This window comes from Gadus macrocephalus, chromosome 20 (assembly GCF_031168955.1).
Source record: "Gadus macrocephalus chromosome 20, ASM3116895v1".
NCBI lineage: Eukaryota > Metazoa > Chordata > Actinopteri > Gadiformes > Gadidae > Gadus > Gadus macrocephalus.
Window position 1 is genome coordinate 12,130,211 of NC_082401.1, and position 17,334 is coordinate 12,147,544.

Genomic DNA, 17,334 nt, shown 5'->3' on the forward strand with positions numbered 1-17,334 from the left:
CCAATGACACACAGAGCTACCGGCCTCTGAACCCAGCACCATCGCGGCCCTGGCTACTGACACACCACACACACACACACACACACCATGACCCCCTCAGTCTGCAGCTGGCGACGTGCTGACGTGTTTGTGGTGACTGGTAGAGAACTCAGGGGAAGGCTCCATTGTTACCTCTGACCACACAAGAGGAGGGCTGTGTGTGTGTGTGTGTGTGTGTGTGTGTGTGTGTGTGTGTGTGTGTGTGTGTGTGTCTCTGGTTCACCACTGAGACGCAGGTAAAGAGTTCAAGTACAAATCCAAAGTTTCTAATAAATGATCTTTATTCAAATAAATATGCAATTCTATTATCACATAAATAAAATAAAAAACGTTCTTGGGAACTCCTACATTCCTACTCTCTCACACACACACACACACACACAAATATACAATCTTACAAATTGTGAGGATTGAACTAACGTTACAGTTCCTATTTAAAGTTTGTTGAAAAGGGTTCTCTTCCAGGTTTCAGTCTTTAGTGTTTCAATGTGAAGTTGGGAGAAAACCAAACCTTGACGTAACAAAAGGTATAAAGTGCGACGTGTGTTTCTTCTGTCAGGTAGGAGAACATCAGGAGGAGCGGATGGTCCGGAGTCGGGCTTCTCCTCGCTTTGGGGTTGCTCGTGTCGCGGGGTTTGTTCACGAGCAAGGCACACGCTTTGTTGGTGAGTGCCGTCTACAGTAATATATCAACACTGCTTGTTTCTGAAGAAAATTTAACTGTTCTTCATCACCAGATACACACAGATATGTGGCTAACCAACCGAACAATGTGTGGTTAGCATAGCTGACGTAGCTTAGTTAGCTAATTCACGCTCTGAACAGACAGCATAGAACATCTAAAACAGTTTTTGTTGCGCTAAACAAGTTCTAGTGACCTTGAACCACAGAGGCTACAGACAGTTCAAGATAATCAGTTTCCAGCAAATAAATTGTATTGCTGTATACACACATATTTATCCTATTATTTCTGGTACTTATTTTTTTGTTGAAAAGTACAAAATGGATACCACGATAATTCTAACAACAGCTTAGGGATGTTACAGCACAGAGTAGCTTCAGCGACTGGAGGCAGAGGAAGCTTTCACATAGAAAAAGCCAAAGGGATAACGCTGGAGTGCTAGTAGTTACCAGCATGCTATGTTTGGGGACATAGCAGAGGAAAATCAGTAGTGTGCACGTGTTAGAGTACACCTTTGTTGAGATTCTCAGACTTTGGTTTCGAACCAAATTATGCCTTGCAGCACTACATAATAGAGAAGAGGAAATCCTGAAAGCCTGTCAGTTGGAGAAAGAGCGTTTAACACCACGTCTTTGTCCAATTCTACAGTATTGTGTTATAAGCTCATTTAATTGGTACCAGCCGTATAAAAAGACAAGTAACAATAGTGCAGAGAATGCATATTGGCCATCCTATGAATATCCATCGCCTCACTTTCCTTCATATTTCACAATGAAATACTGTGATCTTTGTTCCGTTATTGATAAAAATTAAGCCAGACAGATAAGACAGCATTACCTCTGGGACTCAGGAGTTTAGAGGACAGGTTAACAAATCAAATCCCGTTTCGAACATGGTGAGCTATGGAGGTAGTAATTACATTTTAAGTCAGTATGATCAGACGCCAGCAAGCTGACTGAACAAACCTGTTGTGCTGACGTCATTGAGATATACATCAGCCTATATAATATGTCCTTCGCCCATCTTTCATCCACACCTTGTCGTCAATTTAAATTCAGGTGAGCGTAAGCTCGGGCAGAACTCGGAAAGAAGCCAACATTATCACAGTTTCAATACCAAGTCAGGACCTTGAGCAGAAGGTCCGGGAAAGCGGTGTGACGCATCACGCTCATAACCCCGCTGCCAGGGATGGACGCAACGAGGTCGGAAATCCTGACAGAATAAAGACTGGGAAGATCTTCCCTCAAGCACAGTGGAAAACAACGCGGTGCTCTCAAAATCAAAGTCAAAGCGTTACCTAGAAGAGAAGCAGAGGAGAATGGTATCCTCAAAGAACATTGATGAAACATGGTCTCAGGAGCATACCTTATAAGGAACTGTAACACCTGAACCCTGGTTTGATCCGTCTCGGGGGGTTCTGTGCGATGGAGGGCTTTGTCTGTGTGCCCTTTGGAAGTTTGGCTCAGGGTCTTTTGAGGAGTACTTCCAGCCCAACTTTGTTATTGCTTCTCTGGTCATCTTGTAAAAATTCAAAGCCTTCCAGAGTTTGGTTATTGCTTAGACTTCAGTCTATATTATACCCAAAGTAGAGACATCCACATCCACACGAGAGACCAATATCCGTAGATCTGTGAAGAAGACGCATTTGTGCATCCTATCTTCAAAACAAAATGTAAACATGTTGCTTGCTTCATGTTGTTTGAACTTTAGTCCACTGCCTGCCTCCACTCCAGCCTTTTCTCCGGACACCTTTCCACCAGTAGGATAGTTAGCGAGCACATGATTGGTCTGAGGGATTGCTCATGTTTTCACTTCACCATCACACAGCTGCTCAGCTGCGGCTGTCCAACCAGACCGGGCTCCTGCACGTCTTCGTTGTCCCCGCTGAGGCAGCCCAGGTCCCAGGCCGTTGGACCAGACGGGAGCACAAGGGGACCGCCGATCCCCAAGTCCTGGGGCAGGTGCTGTAGTTGGAGGCTGGAGGGGTGGCTGGAGGGGTGGCTGATGTGGGGCGGCTGGCTGATGTGCAGGTGGGCCTCCAGGAGGTCGGCAGCAGAGGCCACCGGGGAGACACTGGACGGGTAGCAGGGGCACGATGAGGAGCAGGAGCTGGACTGTGAAGGTGGATTGAGGGGCTGCTGCCAGGGGCTGCACACTGGCACAACCGGAGCCGTCTGAGGAGGCTGGGAGCCCTGAGGCATGGCACACTGAGGCAGGGAGCACTGAGGCAGGGAGCACTGAGCCAGGGAGCACTGAGCCAGGGAGCACTGAGCCAGGGAGCACTGAACCAGGGAGCACTGAGCCAGGGAGCACTGAGGCAGGGAGCACTGAGGCAGAGAGCACGGAGGCAGAGAGCATGGAGGCAGGGCGTACTGTGGGTCGCTCTGGAGGTGTGAGGAAGCTGAAGAGGCAAACAAAGTGGCTGGGGGAGGGGACGGCGAGGTCTGCTGAGTCAGGAACAGCCGGGGATTCTGGGAGGATGGTCCTTGAAGGGCCTGGGTTTTTGGCTGGTGTTGAATCTGCAGCATCCTGTTCAACCAAGACAAAGTGGATTTAATGGATGAAGTGCTGCACTAAGTCAATGTTTTTGTCTATTTCTCTGCATTTGTGAGTGCATGCATTAGCCAGCATGCATGTGCTCCCATGTCTCAAGCTCACCTCTGCTGATGCAGCACTTCCTCGAGCATGCTGCGATGCTCTGAGAGGGTCGGACCCAGTGACCCACGGCTGCCACGGTTACAGGAAGGAGGCGGGGCAGCCTGCCTCGTCAGACCTTTGATCTTGTTTAATCCCAAGAGCGCTTTTGTGCGAGTGTTCTTCCTCAGTTGCTGCCGGAACGCTTTGAGTCCTGCAAGAAGGCACAGGAAGTAGTGAGCTACAAAATACCCTTTGGTGGCCAGTCACACCAAACAGCACAGACTGTGAGGAGAGTTCTCAGGTCAGTATTTGTTATTGTGATGACTCAAGCTCGTCGGTTCCTCTCACCTTGTGGGAGGGATGTGTCGGAGGCTCTCCGGCCTTCCTGGAAGCTGGCGGCAGGGAGGCAGCCCTGCGTCTGGGGCAGGAGGTGGGCGGAGAGGGCCAGAGAGGATCCTGGAGGGAGCAGGCCTCCACGCTCAGTCCCGCTGAAGGCCTGCATAGAGGGATGCTGGCTGGACGAGGACCTCAAACAGCCGTCAGAAGAGGCACCCTCTGAAGGACTGACCACGATGCCTGCAAGGGCAGAAAATAAAGGAGTTAAAGTAGAGCCAGAGCATCATGACAGGACATCGGAACAAAAGCACCCGCTCCTGTGAGGGAATACTCACAAGGTGGGCTGCATTGATGGAAGCCAGCGGACACCTCGGCCAGCGTGTGTCTCCGGGAGGCGGTGGTGGGGAGGCCCATGGGTCCGGGGGACCGGCCAGCCTCCTCCTCGTCCTCCAGGTCATGCGGCCTCACCTCCTCGCTGATGCTGGTCTCCAGCAGGCTGGTGGGGGAGATGGAGCGGTTCCACAGCAGCCGGTTCAGGCTGGCCTCCACTGGAAACACCACTCGCTGGAGACAGGGGGGAGCGCTAACGGTTAGCCTCGGACAGACTGGAGACAGATGGGGGGAATGCTAATGGTTAGCCACAGGTGGACTGGAGACAGATGGGGGGAATGCTAACAGTTAGCCGCGGACGGACTGGGGTCAGATGGGGGGAATTCTAACGGTTTGCCGCAGATGGACTGGAGACAGATGGGGGAAATGCTAACGGTTAGCCGCAGACGGACTGGAGACGGGTGGGGGGTATGCTAACAGTTAGCCGCAGACGGACTGGAGACGGATGGGTGTGAATGCTGAGCGCTAGCTTTGTTTTCTAAGGAACGTGGATAGTGCTAGTTTAAAACTATAACATCGAAGGTTTTACCTGGAACAATCCCCCTTGGTCGCACTCCATTTCGGGGTAAACAGGATGGCCACACGCGGTGGTCGGAATGGAAAATGGTGTGTTTCTGAAGCCTTCACTGGGGTCCATAATCAGCTGAGGAAAGCGAAGGAACATAGAAGGTTGAGATATTGAATTTACAGGTCTTGAACTTGTGAAAGTCTGTGCTAAAGGTCAGGCATGGCCCCCACCTCTGGGGCGCTTGTATCGGAGGTGCTCCTGGGTCTCTGGGTCCAGGTCTGGCGGCTGAGCTGCTGGGCCCGGTGCTCCCGGACCCGCTCCAGCAGCAGGTAGTAGATGGCGGAGAAGTGATTGTAGCTGCTGCTCTGTAGGGACTGAAGGAGCACACAGGTGCTTGTTAGTGGCTGTTGGTTTGCTTTCCGCTCTATCCTATCCTATACCCACAGCATGAGGCCCTCAAAAACGACATTGCTAGAAGGGCTACTTTAGGGCACTGATTGTATAATGACAAAGATGATGCTATTCCTACCATCAGAGTTAGCTGTAAGCCAGCCCTATGTGGGGTTCAGCCTGGCGTCAGGAAGCTCACACACCGTTCAGTTTAATCCTCACACTCCCACCCTCTGCACCCTGACTCATGCCCCGCCACCCTCCTGACAATGTTGAGCACCGTTTCAGGTCCCAGATCCAGGGGTCGGGTTTACCTCGATGGTCCTCTGGCGGTCGATGCCCAGGCCGTTCATGATGCCCAGCACCGGCTCGCTGTAGTCCCCCAGGTTGGAGCTGTACTCCGTCAAGGAATGGCCCAGGGTCTGCAGGGGGGCGGCCGGGTCCGCCATCATCCAGCGGTGCTGCTTGATCTGGGCCACGCTGATTCTCCTGGCCGGGTCCACCACCAGCATCTTACGGATGAGGCTCTCGCAGTCTGGAGGGAGAAGGGACGAGATGAGATCCTCTGTTTATGTTCAGCTCAACACAGGGAAGCCTGGCATTCTAATACCCCTCATTTCTAACTGCAGCAATAGCTGGGTAGTCCTTTCCCCCTGCGCCTGTGTGGGGACTTCCTACCTTCCGACATGAAGAAAGGGATCCTGAAGCGTCCCTCTGTGACCCTCTGCCGGAGCACAGGGAGGCTGTGGCCGTCGAAGGGAAGGGAGCCGCACACCAGGACGTAGAGGACCACCCCGAGGCTCTGCAGGACAAGGGAGAGGAGCAGCGGGGTCAGAGTGGGGATAGAGTCCCGGGGACTGTGCTGGTCGCTCTGTGGTGGGGAGCTACTCTGTGAGTTCTGGAGGCTCACCCAGATGTCCAGCTGAGGGCCTTCATACTCCTTTCCCTCGAACACCTCAGGCGCGGCGTAGGGCGGACTGCCGCACCACGTGGCCAGCGGCTCGCCCGCGTTGTAGAAGTTCCCGAATCCAAAGTCTACCCAGAGGGAGAAGGAGGGCTAATTAGCAACCACTTAGAGCTCAGGGTGTTTCCATCTTATTCTGCGATTCCCGTCGGCTTATGGCAGAAAAGTGGTTTGTAAGATAAGTTTAGGTTCCACTGGGCCAAAGGACTGGAATGGAACAGATATAATCAAGCTAATAATACTGTCACTTAGTGCACAAAGGGCTCGTTGTCTGGCTGAATTCACGCCATCACATTTCCTGTGTTTATGTATGGATGTCTGTGAATTTTTTTGCGTTTCTTCTATATGTTTGTATTAGATGTTGAACACATAACAAAGGTTGCTGTTTGACGTCTAATTCAGTCATGAGAATATTAGCCTCACACAAAGTGAATCATTATGGCACTCGCTTAGCTAAAGAACTAAAGTCGTCTATTGGCAGTGATCCATGAAGGAGCCTGACCAGGTCACATCCGTAGGGAGGGTGCCGTCCCCCTCCGGTCTGTGGGCCGACTCACCAGCTAGCTTGATGTTCATGTTGGCGTCCAGCAGCAGGTTCTCCGTCTTGAGGTCGCGGTGGACGATGTGGCGCCGGTGGCAATAGTCCACCGCCGTCAGGATCTGCCAGAACTTCCTGCGTGCCTCGTCTTCACTCATGCGGCCGCTGGAGGTCAGATGGTCTGCAAGGGAACATGGGAGCTTAACAACCAGTCCCAACCAGTACACCCATCTGACAGAACCAGTGTACGGGATGATGCAGCAATGTACTCTGTACTCACCGAACATCTCTCCGTTTTTGGCATATTCTGTTACGATGTACAACATGTCTTTGGTCTCCATGACCTGAGAGAAAGAGAGAGACAGACAGTTTAGCTACGGCCTTTGGTTGGTGGCAATGTTCCACATTGAAGTACTTGAGCAGCTGCAGCTCTGGTTGTTGTGGACGTCTTCTGACCTCTCCTCCTCTTTCCTGAGTCTATCTCTTCCTCTGCTAGTTCCGCAGGATGCACGCACATGAACGTCCACACATAAACACACACACACACTATGACCTCCTCTGAGTTGGCAACAGACCGTGTCATGTGTCAGCCATCCAGTGTCCTAGCCCCCTCCCTCCCTTTCTCTTGGCCAGAACAACACTCCCAAGACTCCTCCTGACTTGCGCATTGGAGGGGGACGAATTCAACGGAAAAGACGCGATTCCCATTTCCTTGAAATCAGAGACACCCTCCTCTTCTCCAGAAAACCCCTCCGGGTGGAGAACTCAGTAGAAGACAACAAGCCGAAGCCCCACGTGAGTCACGCTGGTCTCCTTCAAACAGCCTCCCAGCGGATGAACCCCGGAGGTCAGGGAACCACAGGGACGCTTACCCCAGAGCGGGAGGCACGGAGCGACACCCTGGAGGGGAGTGACCCCTGACCCCCCCTCAGGGCAAGGAGAGGTGGAGGTCACCAGAAGGACCTGCTCTCGGAGGGAGAGCAGCACCCTGCGTTGTGTGCGTGTCTGCTGCCCCATGCCTCAGTTACCCCCCCATGCCTCATTACCCCCCCATGCCTCAGTTACCCCCCATGCCTCAGTTACCTCCCATGCCTCATTACCCCCACATGCCTCAGTTACCTCCCATGCCTCATTACCCCCACATGCCTCAGTTACCCCCCATGCCTCATTACCCCCCATGCCTCATTACCCCCCATGCCTCATTACCCCCCATGCCTCAGTTACCCCCCATGCCTCAGTTACCCCCCCCATGCCTCAGTTACCCCCCCCATGCCTCAGTTACCCCCCATGCCTTAGTTACCCCCCCATGCCTCAGTTACCCCCCATGCCTCAGTTACCCCCCATGCCTCAGTTATTCAGGGGAGTGAGGTGCGCTCTAATAAGCAGATCCTTTGTGTGCTGCAGACTAGCAGGCTTCACCGCTAAAGCCCCCGGTGCTGGTGGCATCACGTGACCCCGGCAACCCGGCGGCCGGTACCCCTGCAGTGAGGCTGATTGGGCTCGACACGGAGACCTGTGGACACACATGCATCCCTGGGAACCGCTCACATGCTCACAGGACATCCATGAAGCTCCGCTGGGCAACAGACACCAGCCAGCCGACACTAGGCTATGAACCCACTACACACATCCCAGCCCCCCCTCAGGACGCCCCTCAAGCCTCTCCCCAGAACACTTGACTAGCTGGCTAGCTTCAGCAGCAGGTCTTCTAGTGTTTACAGCAGGTCTGCTAGTGTTAGCAGCAGGTCTGCTAGTGTTAGCAGCAGGTCTGCTAGCTTCAGCAGCAGGTCTGCTAGTGTTAGCAGCAGGTCTGCTAGTGTTAGCAGCAGGTCTGCTAGCTTCAGCAGCAGGTCTGCTAGTGTTAGCAGCAGGTCTGCTAGTGTTAGCAAAAGGTCTGCTAGCTTCAGCAGCAGGTCTGCTAGTGTTAGCAGCAGGTCTGCTAGTGTTAGCAAAAGGTCTGCTAGCTTCAGCAGCAGGTCTGGTAGTGTTAGCAGCAGGTCTGCTAGCGTTAGCAGCAGGTCTGCTAGCTTCAGCAGCAGGTCTGCTAGCCTTAACAACCGGGATACCGCATGTTTTAGCAATCAAATGAATTTGATGCTGTCGGGATGTGAAGAGAATTCAACTAATATGAAAAGAATGCTTTTAAAATAATTACCTGACCCCGCCTGTAATGTTCCCCAGAGACATAGCGTGATGCCCTCAGAGCTTCACCTGTTGTCTATGTGTGGCTATGACTAATGTTGAACTCATTATATTTCTCTCTCACGCCCAGACATTCTTTATTCGTATTCATGCTCACAGCAATGACCTTTGTTCACACACCACAATCGAGACATGAATATGTGTGTGTGTGTGTGTGTGTGTGTGTGTGTATGCTTTTTTTCAATGTATGCTTAGAATTCACTGCATCTTTGCAAAACGCAACTAGTCACCAACATTCCCAACAAAACACGACGTCGCATCACGACAAAAACTGCTCTGCACCATTCTGATGCTGAAGATTTCTCCCCTGTGCAACCCTACAATCAGCCCCTTGACCAACAGGTCGAGGTTAGATCTCGGTTCTGACTGAGTACTGTCACTCTATGGTGCCACTTAGTATATTACACACACACACGCACGCACACACACACACACACACACACACACACACACACACACACACACACACACACACACACACACACACACACACACACACACACACACACACACACACACACACACACACACACACACACACACACACACACACACACACACACACACACACACACACACACACACACACACACACACACCTCCTCACCTGGTAGAGTTTGATGATGTGCGGGTGGTGCAGCAGCTTCATGATCTGCACCTCCCTGTAGATCTTCTCCAGGTTTTGGGGGTCCAGCCGTGTCTTGTCTATGATCTTGATGGCTACCTGCAACAGTTACCACTTTTACATAATGTGACATTCTAGAGATGACCCGTCAAAATGAAACATGTGTGTCCTTATGACGTGGTGGCTGAACAGAGACCCCCCCCTGACCCCCACAGTGAACACAGACCCCCCCCTGACCCCCACGGTGAACACAGACTCCCCCTGACCCCCACGGTGAACACAGACCCCCCCTGACCCCCATTCTGCTCACCTGGGTCTTGGTCACTTTGTGGCGGGCCAGTTTGACCACAGCGAAGTTCCCCTTGCCCAGGGTGCGGAGGATCTCGTAGAAGCCCACCTGGAGGGGTCTTCCGTGGGCGGCGCCGGGCGGAGCCGCAGGGCTGTTCTCCGTCTGCACCACCATGGTGTCGGGTGGAGGTCAGCACCACCTTAGAACCTGCAGAGTGTTGATGCATTCATGACTCCCTGCTGCAGAGTACTCTTGTATAGATTTAAATGTTATAGACAATGACTAATTTTAATTTTAATACATTTGCATGAAATCAAAATGAAAAAAATACATAAATACAATTACATTGCATGATAAATAGCACATGAATTAACTATAATTAACCTTATCTATAATGAGTTGTAATGCTTAAAAGAGCATACATTTGAAGACATCATAAATGTGTTTAGTTTAGTTTGCCGTCTATTTCCCATATGGCTTTGATGCCAACCTCAGGTTAAGGAATGCTCTGCTGCTATCCTCAAGAATCCAGACGGGTCCTGACACCGATAAAGGTTTAACATGATCCAGGAAACATCCCTACCTTAGCAAGCGTCCGGCAGGCAGCTCCTCTCACGGGTCTCACAGTCCACACAGGTCTCACGGGCCAACGCAGTCATTCCACAAACAGAAGGTGCACTGAAGGAAAGTAATGTTTAACAAACGGACGCAGCAGCACTTTGGTTTTCTTTGACCCCACGGGGAGAGAGGTCTTCGGAGCGGTGGTCTGTAGAGTGGTGGTATTTGGAGCGGTTGGGGGTATTTGGAGCGGTTGGGGGTCTTTGGAGCGGTGGTCTGTGAAGTGGTGGTCTGCGGTAGCGAGCCGTAAGATGCTCGTGACTCGGCTTGGGTCCCTCGTGCTGCTCGGCGCTCCGCTGGAATGCACTGGAGTCCACAGACAGCGCGAGGGGAACTCCTCCTCCTGCACTATTGACGTCACCCGCGCGTCAGAGCGTCGAGCGGAGCGGCAGGGCCGGGCTCGAGCGCGAGGCACGGGTTGCCGGGCAACCGCTCGGCTCGGCTCGCGGTGACGTCAGTGCCGGTGGGGGGGTTGCTTGGAGATGAGGACAATGACGTCAGTGGTAGAAATGTGTCACCACGTGATGTTTCCTCCCGGGCTGTTGAACAGTGCGGTCTTCCGGATGATCCGAAACTAAAGCAACAGAAAGTAGCTGTTGATGAACCCTGAAGCGTCCCTCGACGACAGCGAGCCAAACTATCTTTAATCTCAAGGCCATGAGGCTGAATCAGCCCCCTGTGAGATTCAGTCTGTGAGACACGATTCAATGTTGAAGCCTTACAATTACTACTCCTTCATGCCTCTGTTATATAAGTATTTAACATCCATGTTCTATGCTTTTAAAAGCCAATAACGTGTGGGTCGAGCAGAAGAGCTAACATTGGGGAGTAACAATAACATGAGGAGGGTTAGACAGTCCCTCTACCAGCTCAACGTTGGGATAGCTTTATGTTGTACGGAGAACTCCCCTGGTACTGCCCAGTATCTCTTACCCAGGAAGGCTTTAGGACGTTCCTCCTGGCTATTCTTGGACAGCCCCATTGGGAGTAGAACCATGGTGGGGAGGAGAGAGTGGACGACCAGCCCAGGAAGCTGTGGCGATACACACACACACACACACACACACACACACACACACACACACACACACACACACACATACACATACACATACACATACACATGCACACACACACACACACAAACTCCCACCTGGCCTCAAAAAACACACACAGAGAGAAAGGTGACACATACACACAAACACACACAGGTTTGAAAGGTGACACATACACACATTAGATGATGTGAGCCAGAGCATGTGGGCAAACTCCAGTCCATTGTTTGTGTTCAGGCAGTGAGGAATGCATGGTTTGTTGTTATGATGACGTCTGACATAATCCAGGTATCTTCATCAAACGCAATCTTCGCATAAGCTTTGCAGCTGGTGGTTGAAGCGCACGATGTGAGGTGATCTGGAGAGGAAAGCCAGCATGTAAAAAACAAGAGGGTGCATGTAGGATGGAGATGAGCCACATTGTTTTGATCTGTTCTGTGTGCGTAGAACACACAACGCATGGAGGCTAGGAACTGAAGGTCTGTGTGGGAGATTCAACGTTAAAGCGATAGTTCCTTTGTATGTGAGTGTGTAAGGTGTTTTGTGTGTGTGTGTGTGTGTGTGTGTGTGTGTGGTGTGGTGTTTGCATGCGTATGGGTGGGGGGGGGGTTACCCAGTGCTCGCTCTTGTAAATGTTCGAGGGATTACAAAGTTCATACAAAAGCACAAGTGAAAAGGTCAGTGTTTTGACTCACATCTAAAAACCCACACACAGCGTTTCACGCTCAGACGTGCGGCTTCCTGCTCCTCCTCTTCTACAGCCAGGCGCTCCTCAGGTCTGGAGCCGAAACCAGTCCTGTACCTGGCCCGGGACCAGGTCTGCCTGCTGGGGCGGGCTGAACCAGCAGGAGCCTCCCCGGGGGAGAACTCTACCCCCCTGCTACTGGTGGTAGTGGTCTGTTAGGACCATGGGGTACTGGTGGTAGTGGTCTGTTAGGACCATGGGGTACTGGTGGTGGTCTGTTAGGACCATGGGGTACTGGGGGTAGTGGTCTTTAGGACCATGGGGTACTGGGGGTGGTCTTTAGGACCATGGGGTACTGGGGGTGGTCTTTAGGACCATGGGGTACTGGGGGTAGTGGTCTTTAGGACCATGGGGTACTGGTGGTGGTCTGTTAGGACCATGGGGTACTGGGGGTAGTGGTCTTTAGGACCATGGGGTACTGGGGGTGGTCTTTAGGACCATGGGGTACTGGGGGTAGTGGTCTGTTAGGACCATGGGGTACTGGTGGTGGTCTTTAGGACCATGGGGTACTGGGGGTAGTGGTCTGTTAGGACCATGGGGTACTGGTGGTGGTCTTTAGGACCATGGGGTACTGGGGGTGGTCTTTAGGACCATGGGGTACTGGTGGTGGTCTTTAGGACCATGGGGTACTGGGGGTGGTCTTTAGGACCATGGGGTACTGGGGGTGGTGGTCTGTTAGGACCATGGGGTACTGGTGGTGGTCTTTAGGACCATGGGGTACTGGTGGTGGTCTTTCGGACCATGGGGGTACTGGTAGGGGTCTTTAACACCATGGGGTACTGGTAGGGGTCTTTAAGGGTACTGGTGGTGGTCTTTAGGACCATGGGGTACTGGTAGGAGTCTTTAAGGGTACTGGTGGTGGTCTTTAAGGGTACTTGTCAGTCCCTCCAGGATTTCGCAGACCCTCTTTTGAGATTGCTGCGGCCTAAATGCCTGATGTTGCGTGAGCTTTTCCAAAAAGTTGCGATGAAAGTTGCTGTGTTTTTAATGTTTTTGTTGCGACAGTGCGAGAGGAAGTGAAAGTTGCGAAAAAAAGTTGAGATTTTCCTGATGTTAGATATTAAGTTATTATTACTGCAATTTTCCCAGAGTAATTTGTTAAAGATTAAGTTATTACCGAAAAAAACATTAATTGAAAGAACAAAAACACTGAGAAATGGTCCTATGAATAATTGATTCTTGATTCTTTCCGCGCTGGCTTGGATGCAGCAGCCTGTGACATAGTGATCTGCCTCGTCGTCTGACGTCCTGCCTGTAGTTATGTTTCGCGGTGGCAAAATGCTTATCAATGGAAGATTTGCGCTTATGTTCCACCACAATATTGCAAGCAGTGCAAAATAATTTCCCCTCGCTTTCATGTAGAATACAGGATACTGCTTTTACAATTAGGGCATTTAGCAGACGCTTTTATCAAAAGCGACTTACATCTTGAATTCTGTCTCGGAATTTTGCTCGGTCACCACTGAGTTCAACCGAGATGGGGAGTTCGCCGTCCGAGGAAAAGGGGCGTGTTTGTGCGTCTCGCTAGGCAACGTCCTCGGACCTCCGAGACGGATGGATATTAAAACGCAGCATAAATACGGAAGTAAGGTGGAAGGTAGTTTGTCGACGTCAGTTCAAGATGACGCCACTGATTGGTCAAATTTGCGGGGAAAGTTGCGGTGGTTGGTTAAAATTGCGACACCGCCCTCAATTTGAGAGGCGGTGTGTTGTTTTGATTGGTTGATGTTGCGTTGAAGTTGCAAATCGCAACATCGTGAAATCCTGGAGGGTCTGACGGGTGGTGGTCTTTAAGGGTACTGGTGGTGGTCTTTAGGACCATGGGGGCTCAGCGGTCATGGCTCAGGCGTCTCTCTGGGCTCCTCGCCCCAGCCCCGTCCGTCCCTCTCTCTGAGCTTCATGCTATTCGCGGGCCAAACCGAGGTTCCGTCTCTGGCTCACGGCTCGGTCCCATGACGCCGGAGACACTGGCTCTCTGTTAGGATGTTCCCAGAGGGAGAACATCCAGGGGCACTCGGTGTCAGTCCATTAGGGTCACATCATCACCGCCGTGATCCGGTCTCCAGCTCGTACGTTACAGCGTGTTTTCCAGGTTACGTGTGGAGCATGAAACCACGTTAAAGACAACGGGCTAACCAGCCCCCCCCCCCCCCGGGCTCCTCTCCCAACACCAGCATCATGACGACCGCCTCATCCTCTGTGTTCACCGAGGACTGAGAGGCCAACCACGGGCCTGGAGGTCTGGACACATATGACTCAGGAGGACCCTGTCCTGAGGTCTCATAGTACTCACAGCACACACCAGACCCTGTCCTGAGGTCTCATGAGGACCCCAGACCCTGTCCGGAGGTCTCATAGGACTCACAGCACGCACCAGACCCACGCTGACCTGCGTCGGTTGCAGAGTTAAACCTTGGGTCGCAGTCCTGATTCCATTCAACCAGTTGGATTCGGCCAATACATTTTAACGTTGACTAACTCCCCAGGATGACAGTCCCAGGGGAGAGCTGGCTCCTTGATAAATGTGAGTCGTATAGAAAACAAGAGGCAGCTGCCAGCCATCTCAAGGACAATGGGCCTTTCTGTTCAGCTGGCTATGTGCGTATGGTTAGCGATGGAATACTGAGTTGTCTATGTATATTATTATGACATTCCATTACACAAAGTACATAGATAGTATCGTAATCTAAACAAACAACCACACCCCTTTCCCCATCTCTGGTGAGTCTGAGCCTCAAGGTCATCACCCCCATCCTTTACCTTGATGGGAAGACTCTGGAGAGCCCCCTGCCTACCTCCCGATCACAACATCGCTCATCATCCTCTTTGACACATTGCTCCTCTCCATGTGGCTTGGAAACCAGCAGCTGTTAGCCTCCAGCATGCCTTGAATCCCCTCTGAGTGGATCTTGTTCTACATCTACTGCCTCTCCTCACTTAGTATAAACACTGGGCGGGTTCTGATCATGTCCTGGATGACGTGGCTCATGGCTCATTGGATTACACACCTGCCCATCACTGCAAAGTAAAAATCAAGTGTTGCGCACTCACACACACTCAAACACGCGCAAACGCACAAACACGCACATGAACAACGTCATCCAAGAATGACGTTGGATAGAAGAAGCGGCCAGGGTCAGCTATGCAATTAAACAACAGTAATAATGATTTAAAAATTAGCAAAGGTGGATAGATCGATATAAAATATAACATTATTATGATAAACCATCAAAACAGTTGATGCTGTAGATCTGAGCAGAACCTGTTATTGCTCATAACTACTGTAGTAGAGTGTACTCTCCTAGAGTTCTCCTCAAGCTCAGAACATCCTTCCAAACATCTCAGTCTGGATCTAGAACAGAGCAGTCCAGGACAGAGACATGTCTTTGGGTGGTGATTGACAATTAGCTCGCGTTTACTGAACACGTAGCCTCTGTCCGCTCCTCTCAACACAACATCATGAAGATCAGCCGGTTCCTGAGGAACAGGCTGTTAGTCATCTCAGCGTTCTACTGCCCGGCGTTACGCTGCAGTCTGCGGTGAGCCTCTACACGCGCCTGCAGAAGTCACGCCACCCTTGTCTCAATCGCTGCCAAGTCCCTCCCTCTTCAGGAGGCATCTGAACGCTTTCTCCTCTCTGACCTCTGAACCTCTTTGCTTAGGATACATCTTAACCTTGCTGCTCTGCCTCATTCCTACCGTTCTATCTACTTCTACTCTCTCTCACCCTGCACTCTGCTATTTTTCTTTTTCACTTCTCAGAAACCTGCCCATACAGCTGCCAGGTGACTGCACGGCGGTGAGTATGTAAATAATGCAAGCACACAAGAATGCACAAGTATGCGAACATGACCAACCCCTCAGCCCCACGTCACACAGCCCCTGACCACGGCGTCGGGTTGCTGTCATCCTTTCATGGCTCACTGTGGAATGGTACGGTAGACCTGCTCATCACACACACCTCCCGGGTCACCCTCTATTCCTCTTTGTCTTTCAAGAAGGAAACAAAGACCTGGGGAATGAGGAAGTCAGGGCAGAAAGATTCATGCACATGTAATGACCTGTGCAAGAAACACTGATTCATCAGAGACAAACAAACTTGTCGGATTTCTAGGTACAAAATCAAAGTTCTCTAAAACTGGCCTACTGTTGACAGCTAGCATTCACCATGGGAAGAAAGATTTCTTTAATGATTGATTTATTGTGAGCTCAAACCATGATATGGCATTCCACACACAGATGATTCACAGATGATTCAGCGATGATGTCAGCAGACATGTCTTGGTCATTTAAAGCTACAAGGTAGCTGAAATGTTACACATTAACTTTTGAAAGAGTAAATATCGGTCAGTGTCTGGCCTCTGAACGCATTCGAAGATGTAAACCCTGCCAGACATGTGAGTGAGGAGTAATAATTTAACAAAGCAATAGCTGTCAAGAGATAATCACCAAACTTTATTTAAACTGCAGTTACCAATCCAAAGAAAGGTTATGCACAGAGGACCAATCAAACAGGGTCATGAGATCCCTTGTTTATTTAACCTTTATTCAGGATCCCTCCTACTGGCTGAGATCTCTTTAGCGAGACAACAACAGGATGCAGCTGCTCTGAGGATGATGCACAGAATGACCTCTGATGATGACGATAAGGATGAAGACTGCTCACTCTACATTATCCTCATTACAGACTGATGGGATTAATTTGAAAATGATTTTTCAAGCCCTCTGGAGCCACGGACCCTCTACCCTCTGGGACCCCCACCGGGGGATCAGGCTGGGACCAGCTATCAACCTGGGGGGAAACGACCTGCACAAACACACACATACACACTCAAACACGCGCAAACACACACACATGGACACGCACATGAACAACGTCATCCAAGAATGACGTTGGATAGAATAGAAACGCGTGATAGGAAGAGGAGCTTAGACATTACTGATTGGGTTCAAAGAAAAGAAGAGAGAGAGAGAGAGAGAGAGAGTCTAGGGAAAGAGGCTTTGTGTTCTGTAGGAGATAATGATACACCTCACCCTGTGACGTAATGCTCAGTATCTACTGCTCCCAAAACCAGCAGTGAATGAAAAGCTGTCTGGGCGACAGCTTCCTCACACTCACACACAAATACACACACATCCAGGTGACGCACACACACACACTCACACACACGCACCTTCCCGTCTGCACACAGGCAGACAGACACCTGCGCGTGCGTCTGCCCACAAACTACAAAGACTGTAATTGCAGTGGACCAAGGTCGCGCCCCGACCCTGACAACATGCAGCAGGGAATGAGAGCTTGTCCGGGTGACGTGG

At 51.2% G+C, this 17,334-nt stretch overlaps 1 protein-coding gene and 1 long non-coding RNA gene across 2 annotated transcripts; one reads left to right on the plus strand and one right to left on the minus strand.

The window, feature by feature from the left end:
• Positions 1-302: 302 nt before the first annotated feature.
• Positions 303-10,769, minus strand: sik1 (salt-inducible kinase 1). Its single transcript, XM_060039774.1, has 14 exons — positions 10,184-10,769; positions 9,622-9,807; positions 9,294-9,410; positions 6,765-6,828; positions 6,504-6,665; positions 5,893-6,017; positions 5,661-5,784; positions 5,297-5,517; positions 4,823-4,966; positions 4,614-4,727; positions 4,030-4,258; positions 3,707-3,934; positions 3,380-3,569; positions 303-3,250 (listed from the first exon to the last, which is right to left on the minus strand). Exons 2-14 carry the CDS (start codon positions 9,772-9,774, stop codon positions 2,530-2,532), a joined length of 2,592 nt encoding a protein of 863 aa, XP_059895757.1. The 5' UTR covers positions 9,775-9,807; positions 10,184-10,769; the 3' UTR covers positions 303-2,529.
• LOC132448450 (uncharacterized) lies at positions 10,769-11,364 on the plus strand. Its single transcript, XR_009523364.1, has 2 exons — positions 10,769-11,019; positions 11,063-11,364. It is a non-coding gene; the product is annotated as an uncharacterized LOC132448450 (long non-coding RNA).
• The last annotated feature ends 5,970 nt before the right edge of the window (positions 11,365-17,334 follow it).